This window comes from Meles meles, chromosome 7, assembly GCF_922984935.1.
Source record: "Meles meles chromosome 7, mMelMel3.1 paternal haplotype, whole genome shotgun sequence".
NCBI lineage: Eukaryota > Metazoa > Chordata > Mammalia > Carnivora > Mustelidae > Meles > Meles meles.
Genome location: NC_060072.1, coordinates 3,891,377 through 3,913,124, shown reverse-complemented (window position 1 = coordinate 3,913,124; position 21,748 = coordinate 3,891,377). Strand labels below are relative to the sequence as shown.

The 21,748-nt window shown below is 55.4% G+C and overlaps 1 protein-coding gene across 2 annotated transcripts in view; it reads left to right on the top strand.

The window, feature by feature from the left end:
* The window catches only part of FBLN1 (fibulin 1), a 78,717-nt gene that overhangs the window by 37,416 nt on the left and 19,553 nt on the right, over window positions 1-21,748 (top strand). Inside the window, exons 12-16 of one of the 2 annotated variants that reach the window (XM_046010966.1) lie at window positions 2,168-2,287; window positions 3,055-3,186; window positions 4,022-4,145; window positions 19,342-19,484; window positions 21,408-21,539. In XM_046010966.1, coding sequence (XP_045866922.1) covers window positions 2,168-2,287; window positions 3,055-3,186; window positions 4,022-4,145; window positions 19,342-19,484; window positions 21,408-21,539 — 651 coding nt within the window. Of the gene's footprint in view, window positions 1-2,167; window positions 2,288-3,054; window positions 3,187-4,021; window positions 4,146-11,592; window positions 12,039-19,341; window positions 19,485-21,407; window positions 21,540-21,748 lie in introns of those variants that run through there. The other variant, XM_046010967.1, reaches the window with a different exon arrangement.

Below are 21,748 nucleotides of genomic sequence, written 5' to 3'. Positions count from 1 at the left end.
GCTGAAACAAAAGGCAACAGGCTTTTGAAATGCTGGGCCATGCTCAGGAGTAGGCCCACACGATGTTGGGGGGGGGAGAGTCAGCCTGCTTAGGTGGGCTGCACCTGCTAACAAGCTCTTCCCTCCCACAGAGACTGGGAGACGGGGGCCTCCCCTTCCTGATGATCATGTCTCGAAGGCATGATTCCTGCATCCTGGAGAAAGACTCTTGGTTGCAGAGGCTACATCTCGAAGGGACAGAGAGAGGGTTTGCATTTGCAAGTTTTATCAAGTAATACTTGTAAGAAAGAGGAGGCCAGGGCGTTTTGTCAGGTGTTGGCCGGAATACTGAGTCTCTCCTTTGAGCCGCACTGAGCTTTTTAGGAGGCATTTTAAGGGTCTGAGCCCGTCACCCTAGGCTCTCCCGTCTTGGCCCATAGAAGCCAGGCTGAAGTCTGGTCGGGTCTCTCCTACCGCCTGGTGGGGGTTGGACGGAGCTGTTCGTGCCGAGTGTTTCGGTTAGCACAGAACACCGGCCTCCTCGGGGCATGGACCGAGATGGCGGGTCATATGTTCAGCACGGGGCCTGGCACTCAGTAGGTGCTCAACAGCTATCACATCTTCTATGGGAATTAGGCCAGGGGCCAGCAAAGGAAAGAGTTTTGGCAGCCCTCAGCGATCCCCTCCCACTGTCCCGCACAACTTTTGGACCGACCAAGGAAGGATCACGAAAGTCTTCTATGCCCAGAGGCACCCAGGATGCACAGTTCTCAAACTGGAAGCTGGACAGTGAGATGGGGTCCTGGGCCCTAGGGCCCCCCAAGAATTTCGGATCTGCCCCCAAGAGCCAGACCCAGTGCATGGGTATTGGCAAGGAAACTGCTCACACGTGGGCTGGGTTCCCTCAAGCTTGGGTTCTAATCCCAGCTCTGCCATTTTATGGCCTTGAAGGAGTAACTCAGCATTTCTGGGCCCCAGCGTCCTCCTCCGCAAATGTGGGGTGTGACAGGACCCACCTTACCGGGAGTTGGGGTGAAGCATGGGATGAGCTCATCCCAGGGTCCCGCATGAGACAAAGTGCCATCTGTGGAGACCGCCGATGTCCTTGCTGCTATCATTCATGGCTTATGCCATTCCTTGTCACTCCGAAGTGACCGGAGAGGACATACTCACATCTGCATTAGCGGCCACACTGGGGACAGAAAACCGGGGCCTGGCCAGCTTGGCCGCATCATTCCACTAAGCATTTATAAAGGCCCCTGGCAAGGTGTATAGCAAGAACGTGGTCTCTGCCTTCAAGGAGTGTCTGTAGGATGTGACAAGAAACCCCAGGGGGCAGAGCTGAGCAGACCACTTGGTGAGCAGGTCACAGCCGGGCTGGGCACAAGGTTACTGCAGGACGAAACACGGGGTGAGAAGCTAATGGACACTCTCGGCTGCTCACCCCTCCTGCCCTGCTAGGAGTTAGCAGTAAATACATGTGAGAAGGGACTTCTAGGTCAGGGGTTGGCAATTTTTTTTCCCTAAAAGCCACATAGTAAACATTTCAGGCTCAGCCAGCTACGCTCTGTGTTATAGCTAATCACCTCTGCCGTTGCGTTGCCAAAGCAGCCACAGACCGGGGTAAATGAGGGAGCGAGTGTAGCTATGTGCCAATAAAACTTTATTTACAAAACCAGGTGGTGGGCCGGGTGTGTGCTGATCCCTGCTCTAAGGGAAGGAGACAGAGGAGCAGGAGCCCGGCGCTGCCCAGTGGGCTGGTGCGTGCCAAGCACTGGCGTGTTAGCAATGCTGGCATCTCGGCTTGCCACCCAGGCCTCCTGCTCTGCAGAGGGCATTGTCTTGGGGTGCAATGGGGAGGGCTTGATCAGAGCTCCATTTGAGGATTAGAACTGACCTGGCGGTAGGCTGGGGAAAACCCACTGGAAGGAGCTGAGACTGGAGGCTTTACTGTGGTCCCGATGAGCGGTTCCAGATCCGTCCGGCGTGGGGGATGGAGTGGGGGCCGAGCTCCCTCGGGACGACCCCAGGCAGGTCCCCAGCCCCAAGCGCGAGTGCCGAGCGCCGGGGGACTTCTGGCCCTTCCTCTGGGGTGACTGGAGGGAACTGCTGTGTCTCCAGCCCTGCCTGGGAGCAGGGGCGGGTGGCCGGCTCGGAGCGCTGACGTGCGGGGCCCCGTGTGTTTCAGACGTGAACGAGTGCAGCAGCAGCCCTTGTAGCCAGGAGTGTGCCAACGTGTACGGCTCCTACCAGTGCTACTGCCGGCGAGGCTACCAGCTCAGCGACGTGGACGGCGTCACCTGCGAAGGTGGGGGCACCCCACTCGGCCGAGGGGACGGGACCCCCAAGCCCCCTCCGCTTAACGCCCTTCCGGGCTGGTGGGTGGTGGGGTTCTTTCCCCCTCCAGCTGAGATTTATTTGGATACAAAGAAGCCATAGTGAGCGAGGATTAGAAAGCAGCGAACACGTGACTGGCGGGCGTCACGTGGGCGGGGACCTTGACCCAACACGGCAGCAACTGCACGTGGCTGGGCTTGGTGGCGACCCTGGGACACAGCGAGGGCCCAGGGAGCCACCCGCAGGCCTGACCCCACGCTCTGCCTCCTCGTGGCCGGGGCGGTGCATCCTCTGCCCCTGAGGGCTGAGCCCAGACCCGCCAGGCTGTCAGAGGATTAAAGCGGAGGTCGGCCTGGAAGGGCTTGGCAGGGTGCCTAGCGCACCGCGGGCGCTCGAGGCAGCTACTGCTAGGGCTCCCCCTCCTGGCGGGTGTCATTTTATCAGCACATTTGTACTCGGCATCAGCACGCACCTGGGCCTGCAGATCACCCGCACTGTGTGCCGTCCCCCTGCCCGAGCCCCCAGTCTGCCAGGCTTTATACCACCACCTCGCTGTGTGACCCTAGGCCAGCCCCTTCCCCTCTCTGGGCCTCAGTTTCCCTTTCTGGCATGATAGTTTCTGAGGCCGCCCCAGCATCCGGAGGCCTCCTGTGTGCAGATGCCCCATCGCGGCCCACTGTCGGGAACGTAGCCCGGCCGGGGCGCACTCAGGATGCTGAGGGGTGTTTTGCGTCGCAGACATCGACGAATGCGCCCTGCCCACGGGCGGCCACATCTGCTCCTATCGCTGCGTCAACACCGCTGGAAGCTTCCAGTGCAGCTGCCCGGCGTCTGGGTACAGGCTGGCCCCCAACGGCCGCAACTGCCAAGGTGAGCACTGCGGAACCCCTGCGGTTGCAGGGGAGCTGAGTCTGGGCGGCCCCGCCCCGTTGTGGGGATGTGCTTCCCTGGCCCAGGGGCGACTCCACAGATGGGGGCATCTGGGACAGGGATGGGAGGACTCTGCACACACACCCTGGTCTCCCGTACCTGGCACACCTGTCTTCAGGGGGTTCTGATCCCCCTGCTGGGCCCTCGACACCCCCAGGGGGCCAGAACGGGGGATGACAGCCTTCAGGAAGATGCTGAGGGACCCACTCAGCTCGGCCGCAGCTCTGGGTGGAAGTCACTTTGTTTCCTCCTTTCTGGCGGAGGAGATGACTTTCTTGCTTCTGGGCAGCGTCCCTCACCGCAGCCGGGTGCGCCGCCAGGACCAGCAGAAGCACATTCCTGACCCTCCGTCTTTGAAATTAGGAGTTGTTTTTGCCACCAACATCAGGCGCCTGGCCCCTCTTCACAGATGCCTCCCAGGCGTGGTGGTGTCCCCCGGGCCCCGCCGTGGGGCTGCTCCAGAGAGCTGTGGGAGGGGGACAGCTCCCCGCGTCCAGAGTCTTCTCAGGCCGGTGCCCCCAGCATACTGACCCCAGGCCCTGGGCGCAGCCTAGAATTCTCTTAAGCCCGGGTCTCCTCACCTGTACTGTATGGGGCCCTTCTAGGCCTGCTACTGTCTCCCTCACCCCAGGAACTGTGCATAATAAGTACAAACTATAAACACCGATATCCTGCGAGAGAAGGGGCCGCACTGGGAGGCCTGGGCTCCCCGTCCGGGATGGCGAGGGCGTGGGCGGCCTCTGCCTTCACCGGGCTGCCCTGGGGTCTCCCACAGACATTGACGAGTGTGTGACTGGCATCCACAACTGCTCCATCAACGAGACCTGCTTCAACATCCAGGGCGGGTTCCGCTGCCTGGCCTTCGAGTGCCCCAAGAACTACCGCCGCTCCGCAGACACGTAAGTCCCTCTGGGCCCTGGGGTGTGTCCGCCGCAGCCTTCCCGTGGGCCCTGGCTCCCGGGCTGGGTGGGTGCTTCACCGACTGTGCCCGCCCCCCGCCACGGGAGCCCTGGGAAACCAGGGGGACCCCTGAAGCTCCAGCCCCCAAACGCCAGGAGAGTGCAGAGAGCCAGGGTAGTGACTTCAGGGCGGGCCTGCGGGAGCCCAGGTCTGTGCTGGGACCAGGCCTGGGGCACATCTTGCGGGACCTCAGCTTTCTCACATGCACGTCTGACCCAGATGAAGGTAGTGCTGGTTCTGGGTGAGCTGAGATTGCTGGGGCGTCCTCCGTCGACGGCCCCCCACTTCCGAAAAGCCAGATTCCATTCAGCCCAGTGACAGTGTGGGCCCAGCACGAAGGGTCTGTGTCCCAGACTTGAAGCTGTGTGTTCCCATGTCACTGGAAGCTCCCTCCCTCCCAGGCCAGTGGGATGTGTGCTGGAATGTTCTAGAAATGCCCTTCCTCAGGGCAGAGTGAGCACCCTCTGGTCTCCTTACACACCACCCTGCCCCTGGTTGGTTGGGTGCCCCGTCCGTAGTCTCAGGAAGAGCTGTCCAGGGGGCCAGATTCGAGAGCACAGAGGGTGACTCCTCCCTCCAACCCCTGGAAATGCTCAAAGCCCTCACACAGCCAGGCTGACCGGGACTCGGCCTTTCAACCTTGAGTCGGCGGCTCCCGCTGGAGGGTCAAGGCCTTCTTGGCTGGTGCACCCGGCCTCGGTGTCTACTTGTTCAGCCTCGAGGCAGCTGCCCTGGCTTGTGGTTCTGGCCCGGCCTCCAGCTTGCCGAGTGCCAGAACGGGAGATGCTCAGATAACCCGTCTCCCCGACGGCCCTCTGGGCTCCTCCTGGGGTCCACGCTCACCCTCTGGCCGCCCACCTCTGCAGGCCTGCTCTGTTCCCCCCTGGGGCGGGTGTATTTGTCCTTCTGGAAACCCAGCAGCTCACGTCCTGCCTGCACCCCCGTGAGCTCCCAGCCCCTCCAGAGCTGGGTCTGCAAGTATGCAGCCTTCCAGAGACCTCGCAGGTTACCCGGAGGTCCAGAGGGCGGCGAGGCCGTTCCTCTGACTGCTAAGAAGGTTCCGTGTCCTCACTTCGAGGCTGGGCTGCCCTTGTATGTTTTAAGTGCCTGCTCTCTGGGGCCTTTGTCTGTGTCTGGGTTTGAGGACTCTAGGAGACCGGCTGGCGCAGGGCGTGGACTTCTCCTTTACACCCAGCCATGAAACCCAGAGGAGGCGGCTGCCCTGGGGGGGTCTGCCAGGTGGGCGCTGTGTGTCAAGGTCGTGGTTGAAACTGGCAGACCGGCCCCTCACCGCCGCATGTTGGCCCGTGCTGGAGAAAGTCATTTACGTCTTTGGGGACCGTGGGCAGAGAGCGGGGCTGCAAAGCCTCCCACCTCTGAACCATGCCTACTAGGGACAAAAGGCGTGTAGAGTGTGTACACAGAGTGGCCCACAGAGTGTAGAGGGGTCCCCACGAGGCTGGAGTGGGCGTGCTGGAGTAGGAGAGGCTAGAGGGAAGGGGGAGGGAAGAGCTGAGTCAGGCAGAGAGGGAAGGGGTGGTGGGTGGGATGGGAGAAGGGCCGTGGACAGGGGAGCAAAGGGGTTCCGCCGTGAGATGGGGTGTTCAGCAGGGAACCTGGACCCGCGTTCCACTCACTGGGGGGTTGCTGCTCCAGGGCTCAGTCTGTCTGGTCCGTGGATTGATTCATCAGCCGGTAGCCGGGACAGATAACGAGGGGCTCGTCGTTTTCCGTGAGAACACAAAGTGGAGAAGGGAAGGATGAGGCTCCCAGCCACACCCCCCAAAATGGCCAAGATTGACACACGTTCCTGCTCCCCAGCGCCACCCAGCGGTGCAGCAGAGGGGGAGGAGAAAGGACCTGGGAGCCTGGACCTGACTCCGGACCACCAGCCCCCCTGAGTGCTCTCAAGCCCCGGGGGTATGCTGAGGCATTCTGGAAAGATGCCGGCCTGGAGTCGGGTTCACTCATGTCTGCCTCCCAGCTCAGTCCATTCCAGGTCTGTTGAGCTTCTTGGAGCCGCCATACTCCAGCCGTCAAGGGGACGGTGATGACCCCCGCCCGGTTCGCATGGGGTGAGCAGGGATCGTGGGGTGGAGCCCCCTCATGAGGTTCACACTGGGTTCAGCCTGGTGGGGTGTGAGTAGGCATCCCAAAGGCGTATTTCACTGCCAGTGTTCATGGACGAAGGGAAGGTGGGTGGGCGGGGTCCCTGGTGTCCAGGTCTGGGCTTGGCCTGAGGGGCTGCGTGGAAATGGGAAGAACCCGGGCTGGGATTTTAAGCTTCCAGACTTGTTTTCTTGTTTGTCGGGACTGTGGCCTCAGGTCAGTGTCTTGGCCACCCAGGGGTCCTTTCTGCGTCTGCAACACCTGCTTGGCAAGACCTCGCGGATTAGCGAGGATTAGCGGTAACGAGCTCCAGGCGTCCATCCCAGTGCCAGCCCGGTGCTCTTGGTTAGAAAAAGTCGTGGGGCGGAGAACAATCACCAGACATCCCCGTTTCTCTACCTCGGGGCGCAGCAAGCCTGACGGGGAGGTTCCTCAGGGTAACGTTGCCGTTCTTGCTCTGTGGCTGGCTGACCGTGTGACCAGCAGTTGCCCCGCCCTCAGATGGGTGACATCGTGGGGGCTCTGAAGGACTGGGTGGCCGGGGCCGCCACCACTACACATGGGAGCCCGTCTGGTTACACTCTTCTCCTTGGCTGATCCCGGTGGGGAATCACGGGCCAGCCAGGAGCCCAGCCTAGGAAGTGGGGGCTGGGACCGGAATCCCAGGTTGAGTGGCCACAGGACGGGGCTTATCCTGGTTGCCCCCTCCCAGGAAGGGGGGGTTAACGGAAGCTCAGAGCTTAGTGTGAGCCTAGTGAAAGCCTCGGACAAGCTGTGAAGAAGCAACACGGGCAGGAGGCCCGCCAGGGCTCCAAGCAAGGAGGGGCTGATCTTCTCAGCCCCGCTAACGGCTCAGGCTGGAGTTTACCGTTTTTATGGCTTCTTTTTCCTCCTCTTCAAAACTCCTCTTAGAGAATTTATTATCTGACCTTCAGAAAGCAATTTGTAAAATTCGGAAGAGCTGTATGAGGAAAGACCCAGTAGCCAGCATTTCTGAGGTGAGCATTTCGGGTGCCTCGAGAGGGAAGATTGAAGGTGCTCGTTTTCTCTCTCTTTCTCTTTCCGGGCCTCAGACTTCCTCTTTCTCTCCACACAGCCTCCTTCTGGGCAGTGTCCCTGGCAGCCAAGGGGCGGTAACTGGAGCATGACCCGGCAGGCTGGGTCGCAAAAGCCACAGGGCTGGGCCTCCAGGGTCCTGTCGTTTGTTAAGATCCTGACCACACGATTCCCTCCGAGCCACAGGAGGAATGTCCAAGTGTTCCAGAGCCTGGGATGGGACTGGAAATACCCTCTTTATCCCCTCAGCAGGGCCGAGCCCTGACACCCGTGGTCTTGGAAGCCAGAGCAAGGCCAGGCAGCCCTGGTTGGCTCTGGGCCCGAGGGTGTAACGCGGGTGGACAGGGCGGCGAGTGTCCCACCTCAGCCTGTTCCTGGGGCTTCTCTCCAGAACGACAAGAGCGTGGAAGTCAGGGAAGTGCCGGCCGGGAAGGCTGTGAGCGTGAGACAGCCTGGGGGGTGGCCCCGGTGCCCATATGCCTCCCAGGCGAAGGGGCCGGGCCTGGAGGACCTTCCTGCTGCGGTACGTGCCGACGTGCAGTAACTGGACTTTCCCAGACCACGGGGTGTTCTGATCCAGCCGCCTGAGTGAGAAAGTGGGGCACGTTGTTCTCCCCTACACGATGAGGTGGAACCAAGGCGTGTGGTCCCGGGAGCTGGCCCTTCTCTGCGTGACGGCGGCCCCTCCTCGGTCCAGACATACCCGCTGACGAAGGCTTTTGTGTCGGGCCCAATCAGGCAGGCAGTTTCCCAGATGCAGGAGTTAACGGCTTCTGTGGTGCGTCAGTGAGTGCAGGGGAGCGCGGGGAAGGACCGTTGAGGTCGGAACTGACGGGGAAATGGGGGCCGTAGTTATTTGTGTCCGTTTACTGAGCACACAGTAGTGTCCCGTGCTGGGTGCTGGAGAGGAAGCCAAAGAGCCATGGCCTGGCCCTGGGGAAGGGAGAGCTCTAGAAAGGGCCAGGCTCAGATCCGCCTAGTGTGAGAAAGTGCTGGGGGCGCTCTGGCTTTGGGGTCAGGGGAGCCCCTGGAAGAGTGTCGCGTTCTCCGGTGCGCGAGGCGGGCCGGAGCTGTACCAGAGTGTCTTGCTCACTGCACGATCCCCCCCCCACACACACGCTGGGCTAACGCTTCCATCCGACCGATCAAAACCCTGTCCTTGGACGGGTACCGGCCACACAGACGTGGGCGAGCCTCAGTCCCATGAAGGAGACTCTAATGCCACCTGCTGGCCAGACCCACCAGGCCCTTCCTGAAAGAGCTGGTGAGTGTGTGTGTGTGCGCACGCGCGCCAGAGGGCTTTCCAGGGAGGGCAACTTTGTGTCCGCCGCTTACTCCAGACTGTGGAGTCATGACGTGTCCTCGCTGAGCTTTGACATTCCCATCAGTAAAACAGGAAGACAAAGTGGGACAGTGACGTGAGCTAATGGAAGGAGAAACCCAAGTGTACGTAACCCGATGCCAGGCGCCGTCCCCTAGGGTCTCCCAGGTCACCCGGAACACTCCCATTTGGCTTGGACTAGGTGTGCCTGGGGTTAGGCCACCCCTCGAAACACCCTCTTCTGCTTACCTTCTTTACTGTCTCTCCCCTCTGTCCCCCCATGCGTGACTTGTCGCCTACCAAGGGGGAGCATCCCCCAGGGAGGCTCATGGAGCTCACTCCAGGGCTGTCCTTCCTAAGTGCTCAGAATGGCAAGTGGCTGAGTAAATGAAATGATTTCCTGCCAGTCCCTATAAAGAGCTGGAAATAGGAGGAGACCACACTCGCAATAAACGCCAAGTGTAAAGTAAGTCCAGGTGACCCAACATGAGGCCTGGAAACATGAAGGGCTGAAAGGAAGATGTGACGGGGGACGAGAACAGTACCTGTTCCCGGGTGGAGCATCCCAGCATGGTCAAGATGGCAGAACTCTCTGGGACAGGCTCTGCCATGCCCCATAGGGCTATGCACTTTGGCTCCACTTCCTAAGGTAGCTGCCATCAGAGTGTGAAGGCCCAACCTTCAGGAGGCAGAAGATAGTTCATGTCCCCATCCTGTCACAAGTTAGAACCCGTCTCTGTCTCCATCACAGGAAGTTAGGAGCTATCACCATCTTGTCACAGGAAGTTAGAACTATAACAGAAAGTTAGAATCTCTTCCCATCCTGTCATAGGAAGTTAGAAACTCTTTCTCTTCTGTCACAGGAAGTCAGAACCTCTCCCCATCCTGTCGCAGAAAGGTAGAACCTGTCACAGGAAGTTAGAGTCTCTTTGCATCCTGTCACAGGAAATTAGGAGCCATGATGATGGCTCTGTCACATTCTGTCACAGGAAATTAGAACCTATAACAGGAAGTCAAAACCTCTTCCCATCCTGCCATAGGAAGGTAGAACATGCCACAGGAAGTTGGAGTCTCTTTCCATCCTGTCACAGTAAGTTAGAGTCTCTTTCCATCCTGTCACAGGAAGTTAGAAGCTCTTTCGCTTCTGTCACAGGAAGTCAGAACCTCTCCCCATCCTGTCACAGAAAGGTAGAACCTGTCACAGGAAGTTAGAACCTCTTCTCATCCTATCACAGGAAGTTAGAAGCCATCATCATTCTGTCACAGGAAATTAGAACCTATAACAGGAAATCAGAACTTCTTTCCATCCAGGAAGCTAGAGACTATCATCATCTGTCACAGGAAGTCAGAACCTCTCCCCATCCTGTCACAGGAAGGTAGAATCTACCACAGGAAGTTAGACGCTCTTTCCTTCCTATCATAGGAAGTTGGAAGCCATCATTATTCTGTCACAGGAGGTTAGAACCTATAACAGGAAGTCAGAACCTCTTTCCATCCAGGAAGTTAGAGGCTATCGTCATTCTGTCACAGGAAGTTAGAACCTATGACAGGAAGTCAGAACCTCTCCTTATCCTGTCACAGGAAGGTAGAACATGCCACAGGAAGTTAGAGTCTCTTTCCATCCTGTCACAGTAAGTTAGAAGCTCTTTCCCTTCTGTCACAGGAAGTTAGAACCTGTGACAGGAAGTCAGAACCTCTCCCCATCCTGTCATAGGAAGTTAGAACCCATCTCTGTCTCCATCACAGGAAGTTAGGAGCTATCACCATCTTGTCACCGGAAGTTAGAACTATAACAGAAAGTTAGAACCTCTTCCCATCCCGTCACAGGAAGTTAGAAGCTCTTTCCATTCTGTCACAGGAAGTCAGAACCTCTCTCCATCCTGTCACAGGAAGGTAGAACCTACCACAGGAAGTTAGACGTTCTTTCCTTCCTATCACAGGAAGTTAGAAGCCATCATCATTCTGTCACAGGAGGTTAGAACCTATAACAGGAAGTCAGAACCTCTTTCCATCCAGAAAGTTAGAGGCTATCGTCATTCTGTCACAGGAAGTTAGAACCTATGACAGGAAGTCAGAACCTCTCCCCATCCTGTCACAGGAAGGTAGAACCTCTTTCCATCCTGTCACAGAAAGTTAGGAACTACCACCATCCTGTCACAGCAAGTTAGAACCTGTCTTCTCCTCCATTCCAAGCCCTGGCTGTCCCTGTGGACCCACAGGAACCTGCGCCTGGGGCACGAGGCTCAGCGAGGGGGCGGAGGAACAGTCCTCCCTGCCAGAGCACAAATCTGGCTTCCTCACTCACTCTGCGACCTTGGGAAGGCCCCGAACTCTTCCGGGCTCAGTTTCCTCATCTGAAGAATGGCACTCAACCCACGGCCCCAGAGCAGTTCCAGTGTTCCCACTAGAGAAAGCTTGATGATGAATGTCCAAGCGCCTGACAGATGGCGGCAGCCGTGACTGCTAATGGCCGAGATGATCACTTCCGGGTCCTCTCTGTGACCCGCCAAGAGCCCTGTATGGCCCCGACCACTGTCTGGGTGAGGGGCCAGGCACCTGGACGACACTCGGGGCAGGGCGTGCCTGGTGAGCGTGGCCCGGGGTGGGGCTCGGCCAGTGAGAGGGAACACGCCTCGCTCCCGGCGCAGCCCTGGGCCCCAGCCAGCCAGCGCCCCCTGAGGGTGTTGGAAGAGGCTAGTGGCTGAGTCAGCGGCCCGGAGGTCCACGGCGCCTCCCGCAGGTGAGTGAGGGGGGCTCTTCCTGTTGGCCGAACTGGCCAGATGGGGTGGCGGGAGGCCCCGCACAGCGAGCCCCCCCGCTTTCCCTTGCGCTCTGTTGTCCCTCCGCTTGCTGAATTTGCTCTGACCCTCTTCTTGTCTCTCTGTCCACTTTTCTTGCAGCCGCTGCGAGCGCTTGCCTTGCCATGAGAATCAGGAGTGCCCCAAGCTGCCTCTGAGAATAACGCACTACCATCTCTCTTTCCCCACCAACATCCAAGTGCCCGCGGTCGTTTTCCGCATGGGCCCCTCCAGTACCGTCCCGGGGGACAGCATGCAGCTGGCTATCACCGGCGGCAACGAGGAGGGCTTTTTCACCACCCGGAAGGTTAGCCACCACAGTGGGGTGGTGGCCCTCACCAAACCTGTCCCCGAGCCCAGGGACTTGCTCCTGACCGTCAAGATGGACCTCTACCGCCACGGCACCATCAGCTCCTTTGTCGCCAAGCTTTTCATCTTTGTGTCCGCAGAGCTCTGAGCACTTGCTTTGGGCCGCCGGGGGCTCCCTCTTGTCGCTTTCCTAACCCTCCCCTCCGGGATTTTAATAAAGTCGTAGCAGGCGATCCGTACACAGCGTGCCTCGCGTGCCTTGGTTTTATTTTGCACGGTGGGGATTCTGCGCTGTTTACCACTCGGCGGGGGCGGGGGCGCCAGGCACCTGCCATTGCCCGGCCACACCCCCGTGCGGTGACAGAGAAGTGTTTGTCATACGGTAGCGTGCATGGGGGGGGGGGGGTCCCTGTTGATGGAGGTCACCGAATACCTCACCAGGGAGCCCCAGGGTGGGAAGAAGGAGGCTCACCTGTATCATTTCATATAAACATCTCTTCTCCATTTTGTGCTGAGCCCAAAGAAGGAGGCGATCATTGAGGCCATTGAGCTCCTTCCTCTCTCATTTTACAAACATGGAAACCGAGGCCCAGAGAAGGGAGGGGGCTTGGCCAGGGTTTTGTGGCCCATTTGTGGCAGAGCCGGGCCACGGGACCAGGGCTTCTGGCCCTGCTTGGTTTCCTTGCTGTATCGCATGGAGCTGGAGTCAGAAAAACTCGATTCTGAGATTCAAGCCTCTTTTCTGTTTGTCTTGATGAGAAGCCTGAACTTGTGGTGGAAAAACACTGGACACAGGTGTAGAATCTTGGCTGCAGCTCTTGCCTAAATAAGGTTGGTTGCCTCCGTTGGGGGTTCTGCCTCTGTTGGGGGGTCTGCCCCCGTGCCAGAAGGCAGTAAAGGACAACACGATAAATGTGCCTGCTCGTGGGAACCACTGAGCATGCTTCGGGCCCTTTGCGCATTACCTCCGGGGGTGCAAGGCAGGTGTCTCATCCCCATGGAGACTCAGGGAGGGTGAGTGATTTGCCCGAGGTCACACAGCTGGTATTTGAACCTTGGCATCACAGGATTCCCCAACTCAGACTATTCCTTTCTATCATAGCACCTTCAGCATGGGCCTTGACCCTCCTGCCTCTCTTCACCTTCCCCACATGATTCCAGCCAAACCATCGTCACAAGGCCCCAGAGTGCCTTTCAGGCCCTGTGTAACTTCATCCTTGCTTGCATCTCCAGCCTGCCTGTGAATTGTTCTCCCCTTGGTCACTTCCCTTGAGCCACACTGCTGAGTTCTTTGCTGTCTCAGGCCCTTTGCATGTGCTTTGCACCCTCGGCTTGAAAGTTGGTTGAAGCTCAGCTTAAGCATTCCTTTCTCAGTGAGGCCTTCCTCAGCACCCTTGGCTTTGTTGTCTCCTCTATGGGTCTTTCTCATAATACTTCCTCGTTATGCTTATCACTGTTCGTACTTCCTGTGTGTCTGGGTTTCACATCTGTCTTCTCCACCACCCAGAAGCTTCTGTGATGGCAGAGACCAGCTCCTTCTCATTTGGTGATGTGTCCCTAGCTCCTGGTGAGGTGCCTAACACATAGTAAGTGCTCTGTCCATGTCTGTTGAGGGAAAGGATGACTTTCTGCCAACACTGGCTTATGTCTCTAGCATTTTCTGTGACTGCTGATGCTGTTTCTGAGCAGAAACAAGAGGGAAGGGCAGAACGCCACAGAGGAATCAAATAAAGGCTATTGCGGGATCCTAAGATCCTTTCTACAATGACATGTAAGTTGGCGGGGGAGGGTGTCCTGGCCTTGCCGTCTGGTAGGGGAGATGGACATACAGGAAACTGCTCTGTCCTTTTTGACAGAAGTAGCAATGAAGTTGCCACGGAACCAGGCACACTTTTAGCCGGTCACCTCAAGCCTCCAATCTGTCTCCCATACCTCTCTCTGATCATGTCTGGTCTGGACGAGCTCCTAGTATCCTATCTTCTAGTGCATCCTCCAAGCTACAGCTAGAGAACCCCCTCTGAAGGCCTGGTCTGGTGATGTCCCTCTCTCATTAGGACCTTCTGTGGTTCTTTTCTATGAAGAGATGAAGTTCAACTCTCTTGAATGGCATTCAAAGCGCTGCCCACCTTCCTAGCTTCATCCTAGCTCATCCTCTTTGTTCTAGCCGTGCAGCGTTGCTTCCCTTCCCTGAATGTGCCTGCCCTTGGCTTTTGCATGTGCCATGCCATCCTTCTGCAAACTGCTATTCTCCTTGAAGTGCGAGCTCAAAGATCACGTCCTCTGTGAAGACTTTCCTTAATCTGAGCTCTCATAGCCCCGGACATACTCCATCTGAACATTTTCGCTGTTATCTTATGGTTGGTACTTTTTATTACCCCTACTGCACTGTACTTTTTTTACCCCTACTTTTGAGGACAGGGATTATGTCTGTATTCTCTACAGTTTCAGAGTGTTTGGCCTAGAACAAGTTCAGCAAACATCTGAATAAACATATAGATGGATGGACAGATGGATGGACGGATGGATGGATGAATGGATGGATGGATAAATGGATGGATGAATGGATGGATGGATGATGGTTGGATAGATGGACAGTTGGATGGATGGATGGATGGATGGTTGGATGAATGGATGATATTTTCAAGGCTCAGTTCAAATATCACCTTCTGTGAAGTCAGTGTGTTACAGCAGGGATCTAGTTATTGCATTCAATTATTCTTTCATCATGATCCAGATTATTCAGGTTGGAAGAAACATTTTTCCTTCATGTCCATAGGAGTATCAAGTGGGGGAAAGCTCTCAAGGGCTTTAGAGGTCATGCAGTGACCTTACAGGATTTGCCAGAGTCCCCTTTGCAACATTCCCACCAACGGACCTTCCAGGTTTGCTTGTCCTCTCCTTTGTGGAACTCCCTACATCTTAAGGTGGCCTATTCCATTTTAGGACACCTCTGCTGTCTTGTGCCTGAGAACACACGAGGGGCTATATCTGCATTACCTGAAGGCTCAAGTCTACCCTGTAGTTCCTTGGGGCTACATCGTGATTGTCCTTCCTCGTGCTGCTGAGATAATGCAGGGCAGAAATATAACAAAAGAAACAAGAGTTGGAATGTCCTCCTTGACATTTACTAGTTTTATGAACTATTCCAAGTCATAGATAAGTCATTGGCCTTTCAGAGCTTCATGGCCCCCTTATGGGTTATTTTGAAGATTACTTGCATTTGCAAACGAGGCATTATCTGGTGTATATAGTAGGCAGTCACTAAGTGTTGGCTTCTTCAGTCATTGGAAGGAATTGAGTGTTCATTTGGACCTTGAGTTAAACGCGAAATGAAGCTTCAGAGGGTTTGAATGTGTCCAAGGTCACCGTCATCACCTCTGACTAACTCTTAGGCCTCTGTTCTTCTGAGTCGATCACTGTACTAACTCTAGCTCCCAAGGGCAAATGATAATAATCATGATTGTCATTATTATAATGATAATAATTATAGCTATGATAGCTAACACGTGTACTGTTTACTGAGGCTCAGGCACTGCTCCAAGCATTTAACTCAATTAACCCTCCTAACAGCCTTGTGAGGAAAATGCTGTTATGATTCCCCCATTTCACATGGAAGACCTGGAGGCATAGAGAAGACAAGTAACCTGCCCAAAGTCCCACAGCTGGTATCAGGTGGGGCTGGGATTCAAACCCAGGCAGCCTGGCTCTGGAATCTTCTCTGAAACCCTGCCCCCCCTGCTGCCTCAAATGCTGTGAAGAGGGTGGGATTTCCAGGATTTGTCAGTGCTGGTCAGACTATTAGTCTAGCCTTATTTCTGAAATCAGGATACAATCCCTATTCTGTCATTCCCAGGTAGAGAATGGGACGTTTTATTAGCTAAAGAGGGAGGCAGTGTGGTATAGAGGGGAAAAGCTGTGGAGATTAAATGAGACGATGTGTGAGAACTCTCTAGCACACAGAATCTGGGAAGATGCAGCGGGGTAGTGTTTGAAGCTCTCTGGATCCCAACCCAAAAGACACAGATGGTTGGACAAATCACGGAAGACAATGCCAACTAAACAAGGTGACACGATATCCTTAAGACCCCCAAGATACAGTTCATGTCCATCTGCATGGTCTTAGCACCTGTGCAGAAGAAAGCGGTGGAAGACTCCAGAAGAGTCAACAGGCATTCCCTAGAAAATACAATAGAAAAATTTTGGAGCAGTGGCTGAGACTGGGAGACACTTTACTCATTCCATTGCAGTGCGTGTGAAGAGCTCGTGGACGTGTAGAGGGAATGGAGCCATCTAGCCCCTAGAAACTCTTGGAATTGAGCCAGCAAAGATTTGCCTTAAGGTCAGGATCTCACACTATGGAAAAGCTGTTAGATGTGAAATGCAGAGTTGAATAGGAAGGAGACAATAGACTGCAGATAAAGAAAATCCAGGTAAATGTAGAGGAATATTAGAAAGCAAGTTGCTGCAAATGACAGAAAAGGGAGCTCTGTGAAGCAGAAGAGCTGCTGTAAATATGTCTTTTTCTAAAATTTCAGGATAATTAATTTCACTTGGAAATGATCAACCAAAAACTATCAATGCTGAATCACATATAAAATTATTGTAAGAGAAAGGATGAAAAGGAATGGAATGACATCTCTCTGCATAATGTAAGCACACTAGAAAGCTATGCTCCAAATCTATATCAAAACTGTAACCTATAGCAAAACAAAGTAAAAGCATTAGGAAAATGGTCGAAAATGGACAAAAACTGTAAGTCAGAATTAGGAAAAAATTGAGAAATGAAGTGACGGAACCCAGGAAGTAATTTAAAATTATAGCAAAAAGCAACCGCCGAAATAAATATTTGAGAGAAAGAGTGGCCGAGAAGAAGACAAATTTTACAGATCAAAAAAGAAATAGAAGAGATGAAAGGGCTTAAAGAGAGAGTGAAAGACATTGAAGACACACAAAGAAGACCCAACACACAGATAATAGAAATCTCTGAGGACTGAGCCCACAACAATGAAAGAAATAAGTATTAAAAAATGGTAACTCAAAGAAGTTCCCAGAAATAAAAAATAAACAAGATTTGAAAATTGACATTGAAAAAACACAAAGCATACCTGAACATCCCTATTCAGAGCTGCAAATACCAAGACATAGTCTTGTAAAGTTATCAGACCATGAAAGAAAGAGAAGACAAAACATCTAGCAGGCATCTAGGTAAAACCAGCAACAATGCCGAAGGGGAAAAATTATATTGACATCAGACTTCTTCCCAGCAACACTTATTCTAGAAGAAGGTGAATACTTAGGATCCTCAAGAAAACATAGGCCAAGATTATACACCCAACAAAACAGACTTGTGTGCACAATGGACACAAAGTATTACCAACATGCAAAAGTATTGCTGTGCAAGCATTAGGCATAGTTACACATCCAGCTACAACCAAGTGAGTGTTATAAGGAAATCGTATTCTGTGACTTGTTATACGCTCAAACGATGTAGAAAGAGCACATCTGTTAAAAAGTGCAGGTAGAGTAGGGAGGACATAGCCAGACAAACATTATTTTATGTACTTATGTCAGTGGTGATAATTTTAGCATTGCTCTTCTGAGACTAAAGTGTCAGAATATGGAATAATTACATTAATAATTGTGGAATATTCTATTGTCTCCTGTGTTCTTAAGAGCCAGGATTCTGTCATGGAAGAAAAGAGATTCCTTTGTAATATAGAGGAGATTAAGAGACCGTGTGGTTCTTGTTTTGAATTAGAAATAGAAGTAGGAACTCATGATATATTTTACCTTTAAAAATCCACGAAGAGGCCTGGAGGCAAGGGCGAAGCCAGCAGCACCCACCATACCTGGTACCTAGGGTGTGGTCTTGAAATACCATTTTCCATTTAAAAAAAACTCAAACAAACCCAAGACTTCTTGGAGAAGTAGCTGGGGAAGGAAAGGTACAAGATGAGATGGACCTCCCTGTTGTGACATAGAGTAAAAGAGCTACAGATTCCTGGAGCCGCTCTGATCTTCCCTCTGACCAAAGAGGCGAAAGCTTGAGTTCCAGCAAAGGATAACAATTGCAATGGATTGAAATCCATCAAATGGTTTAAATCCATGAGTCCATACTGATATTTTTAAAAAAATCAACGGGTATGCTCTGGGTGATGATGGAGAGAGAGAGAGAGAGAAAATTCATGATCCTGAAAACTTGTAAAAACAAGGCAAGAGTCGGGCATTGATCTTGCTTTTCTTCTATGAACGATGCCCCCTGTAACCAGACCGCGTATGGGGGCAGCACTCTTTCCAGAAGTATTCCAACTAACATACTGAAAAGAAACGACAGAATCAGAACACCAGCATTTTGCAATCCCCGATGAATCAGCGGGTCTGGGCCCCGAGCATCGACAGCGGCTGACATCACAGAGAGAGAGACAACCAGACACCAGGTGCCCCTCGATAGAAGAGATGCCACCAACTGTCATCTTGCCAAAGGGCCCGGGCCTGCATCTGATCGGGTCCGGATCCAGCAGCCAGTGCCGCAGAGGACAGAAGGACTCGCTGCATAGCACCATGAGGGTGCAGTAGGCGGGCCCACCTGGAGGAAGCTCTACCGCTCAGAGACTTCCAGCTCCTTAACAGATCAGCTTCTGGGAAATGAAGAGACAGAGGAAACCCGTAGATTAGAAAGGACTTGAGAGCACGTTCTTCTCACGGACAAATCGAAACAGCTGTGTCTCGAGGCGTGCACCTGTGTGATACAGACCATAAAGAAAGCCAGGTGGGCGACGCTGGCACCATCAGGACAGGGGTCCTGGGGAGGGGGCAGGCACGCAGAGGGGTGCTGAGGTTGGTCGGGCACATGAAGGGGTCTCGGGTGGCAGACGGAGGATCTCTTTCTTGACCTGAGCGGCGATCGTAATACTCACTAAACAGCGTCTTTGTTCTGGGTAGGTTTTGCATTTGTGTTTTATTTTACAATAAGGAGGATTTAAAATCTGTCTGGCAAACAAGGCCCCTCCTTCCTCTCCCCACTCCCAGTCTGTCCCATGACACTGGGGGTCTGACTTCCTCGTGCCGGGCACTGAGCTGGGCACTATGCCTGCAGCTCGTATCCTAATCCCGTGACCCACCTGCCTGGGGGCTCTGGGGAGGCCGTACCACGTCTCCCATGTTTGCTTCGGCGTCTCTGGTGCCTCACACCCAGTAGGGCTTCAACACACACTTGTCGAGCCCGTGAATCTGCAGTGGCGGAAACTGCAGCCCAGCCCGTGCGGTTGGGCCAACAGCAGAGCTTCACCTGCCCATCGCCAGGGCAGATGGACATCGGGGTGTAGACCCCGGTCCAGTTGGCAGGAAGGGCTCTGCGGCAGCCCCGCCAAGCAGCTGGGCTGTGGAGGCCACCGCGCCTCTCCGGTGGGGCCGTCTCTGGGTCAAGGTCAGGAGTGCCAGGGCCCCCGCCTGGCCACCTGCAGCTCCTCGTGGAGCCTGGGTCTTTGGGGGAGGGGCAGTTCCGACTTTCCCATGCGCCCCTTGTGCTGTGATTCCCCTCAGGCTCCGCCAGGAGAAGACAGACACCGTCCGCTGCGTCAAGTCCTGCCGTCCCAACGACGTCACCTGCGTGCTGGACCCAGTACACACCATCTCGCATACCGTCGTGTCGCTGCCCACCTTCCGGGAGTTCACCCGCCCTGAAGGTGAGTGGAGCTTGAGCCGAGAGCTCGGCCGCCAAGGAGCTACACCCTGGTAAAGACACGGAGTGGCCTCGGAAGCTCCCGGGGTCCCCAGAGCGCACGGCACCACGCTGGCCCGTGCCTGGCTGTCTGCTCACGAGAACGCTTCTTCTGGGTCACAGCTGCTCGGCAAACAGCTGTTGAGCGTTGACTCTGCGCCCAGTACTAAGGCATCAGGGAGGGCTTCTGGGAGGAAGTGACTTCCATGCCGGGGCCCATGTTGTCAGTAGGAGGTAAGAAGTGAAAGTGGGGAGCCAGGAGAGTGGAAAGTGCCAAATGGAGAACTCATCTGGAAAGGTCTGGAGGTGAGTTTGGGGGGCGGTGGATATTGGAGGAACAAAGCCAAGTTTTTCTGGCTGGAGTGGGAGAGGCTTGGGAAGAGACAGTCTGGGAAGGATAAGCCCTAACTTGGGGTGGAGGTTTCCACTGCAAGGCTCTTGGGAGCCATCACAGGGCCGGGCCTGATGCTATGGACATATACAGAAAGGTCACTGTGGAGACCGAGGGCTAGACTGGATCCAGGAAGCCCAGGAGTAAGTCAGGGTTCCCAGCCCCGCCCTGCAGGTGGCTCCTGGCCGGCTGTGTAGACCGGCCATCACAACCCCCTTCCCGCGGGGGTGGGACCTGGGGCGCGGCACCCTCCCGGCACCTGGACGCCTTGCTCCCGGGAGTGCGGCCCCTGTGCTGAGGCTGCTGTGGTCTCCAGCCACCCCTTCCTCTGTGGCGTCTTCATCCCTGGCCTTGGGAGGAGCTCACCATGATTGATTCATGGGGCAAACGTGGACCGGGCCTCCGGGATATCAGGCTCAGGGTCGGGCTCCGGGGCACAGCAATCAGGCTCCCTGGCCCTCCCAGGGAAGAGGCGCAGTTGAGCCAGCATGACCGAACTCCACGTCTGCACACTGTGGTAGCCTCCCACAGAGCCACGGGAGCACGGGCCAGAACACAGCTCTCCGTTGTGGGGGTTGGAGGGAGCGCTGAGGGCAGGAGGGGCTCCCCAAGGATATGGTTGCCTGAAAGAGCGGGTGGCCCATGCCCCCCCCCCCTCCACTGACCCATTCTTCTAGAAAAAGGAGAAGCCCAGAATCTCTGCAGGGTGGCAGGGGCTTGGATCGGAGGAAATCACTGACTGGTGTTTGTCTTGTGCCAAATGACAGGTTCCACCAAACCACAGACAAACCCTTCCCAAACCCCTAAGAGCCGGTTTGTGGCCTCTCGGGCAGTGCTGGTCTGGGAGTGGATTCTACAGAGAGTTGAGTGTGGCTGGGGATGTCTATTAACATCTGGGGCCCAGGCACTCCTGACCTTGACCTTTAGGGCTGAAAGGACCCTTAGTGGGCACTGGCGGTCTCCCTCCTTCACTCTACAGATGAGGAAATGGAGGCGCAGAGAGAAGACACCTCCAGATCGCCCAGAGCCGGGGTAGAACCGGGGCCTTGTGCCCCCAGCCCAGGGCACCTGGTCCTGCTTTACGCAGGGTAGCCAGGGAGATGGACACAGCCACCAGACTGCCCAGCCCACCCTGAGAAGTGGCTTTTCTGACCCACATCACCATGGGACAGGAGACCACCCTGCTCTCCTACCCTTGCTGACCTCTTCCCCTTTGTCCCCGCATCCACCCCCCCTTCCCTTCTCCCCAGCTCCACGAAGATCTATGACTAATGACAGTGCCTCAGCCCTGCCACGGCTGCTCGTTAGCCGCAGGATCTCAGGGAGCACCCAGAGCTTCTCCAGGCCTCAGTTTCCCCACTGATCAAAAGGCGGCTAGGTGATGACCTGTGAGCCCTCGGACCCCTCTGCCTTCTCCATGCGGGGCTCGCTGGCCCTGGGCTCTCGGGACCCAAGGGCACGTTTCCAGGGGCTCCAAGCTGTGCCTCCCTCCCGCAGAGATCATCTTTCTCCGGGCCATCATGCCCGTGTATCCTGCCAACCACGCCGACATCATCTTCGACATCACTGAAGGGAACCTGCGGGACTCCTTCGATATCATCAAACGCTACATGGATGGCATGACTGTGGGTGAGTGGCCGGGGACGTTCGTGTCCTCCCAGGCGACGGCCTCACAGAGGCCGGTTAGACCAGGCTGCTGGGGACACCTCTCTGGGCCAACCCAGGTCCCATCTGAGTCCCCCTCCTAAGTCCTTCCTGTCCCTCATAAAAAAAGCCAGCTGGAGTCTCCTCCCGCCCCTCAAGGCAGTCACTGGCGAGGAGGGGATCTGCTCCCAGCT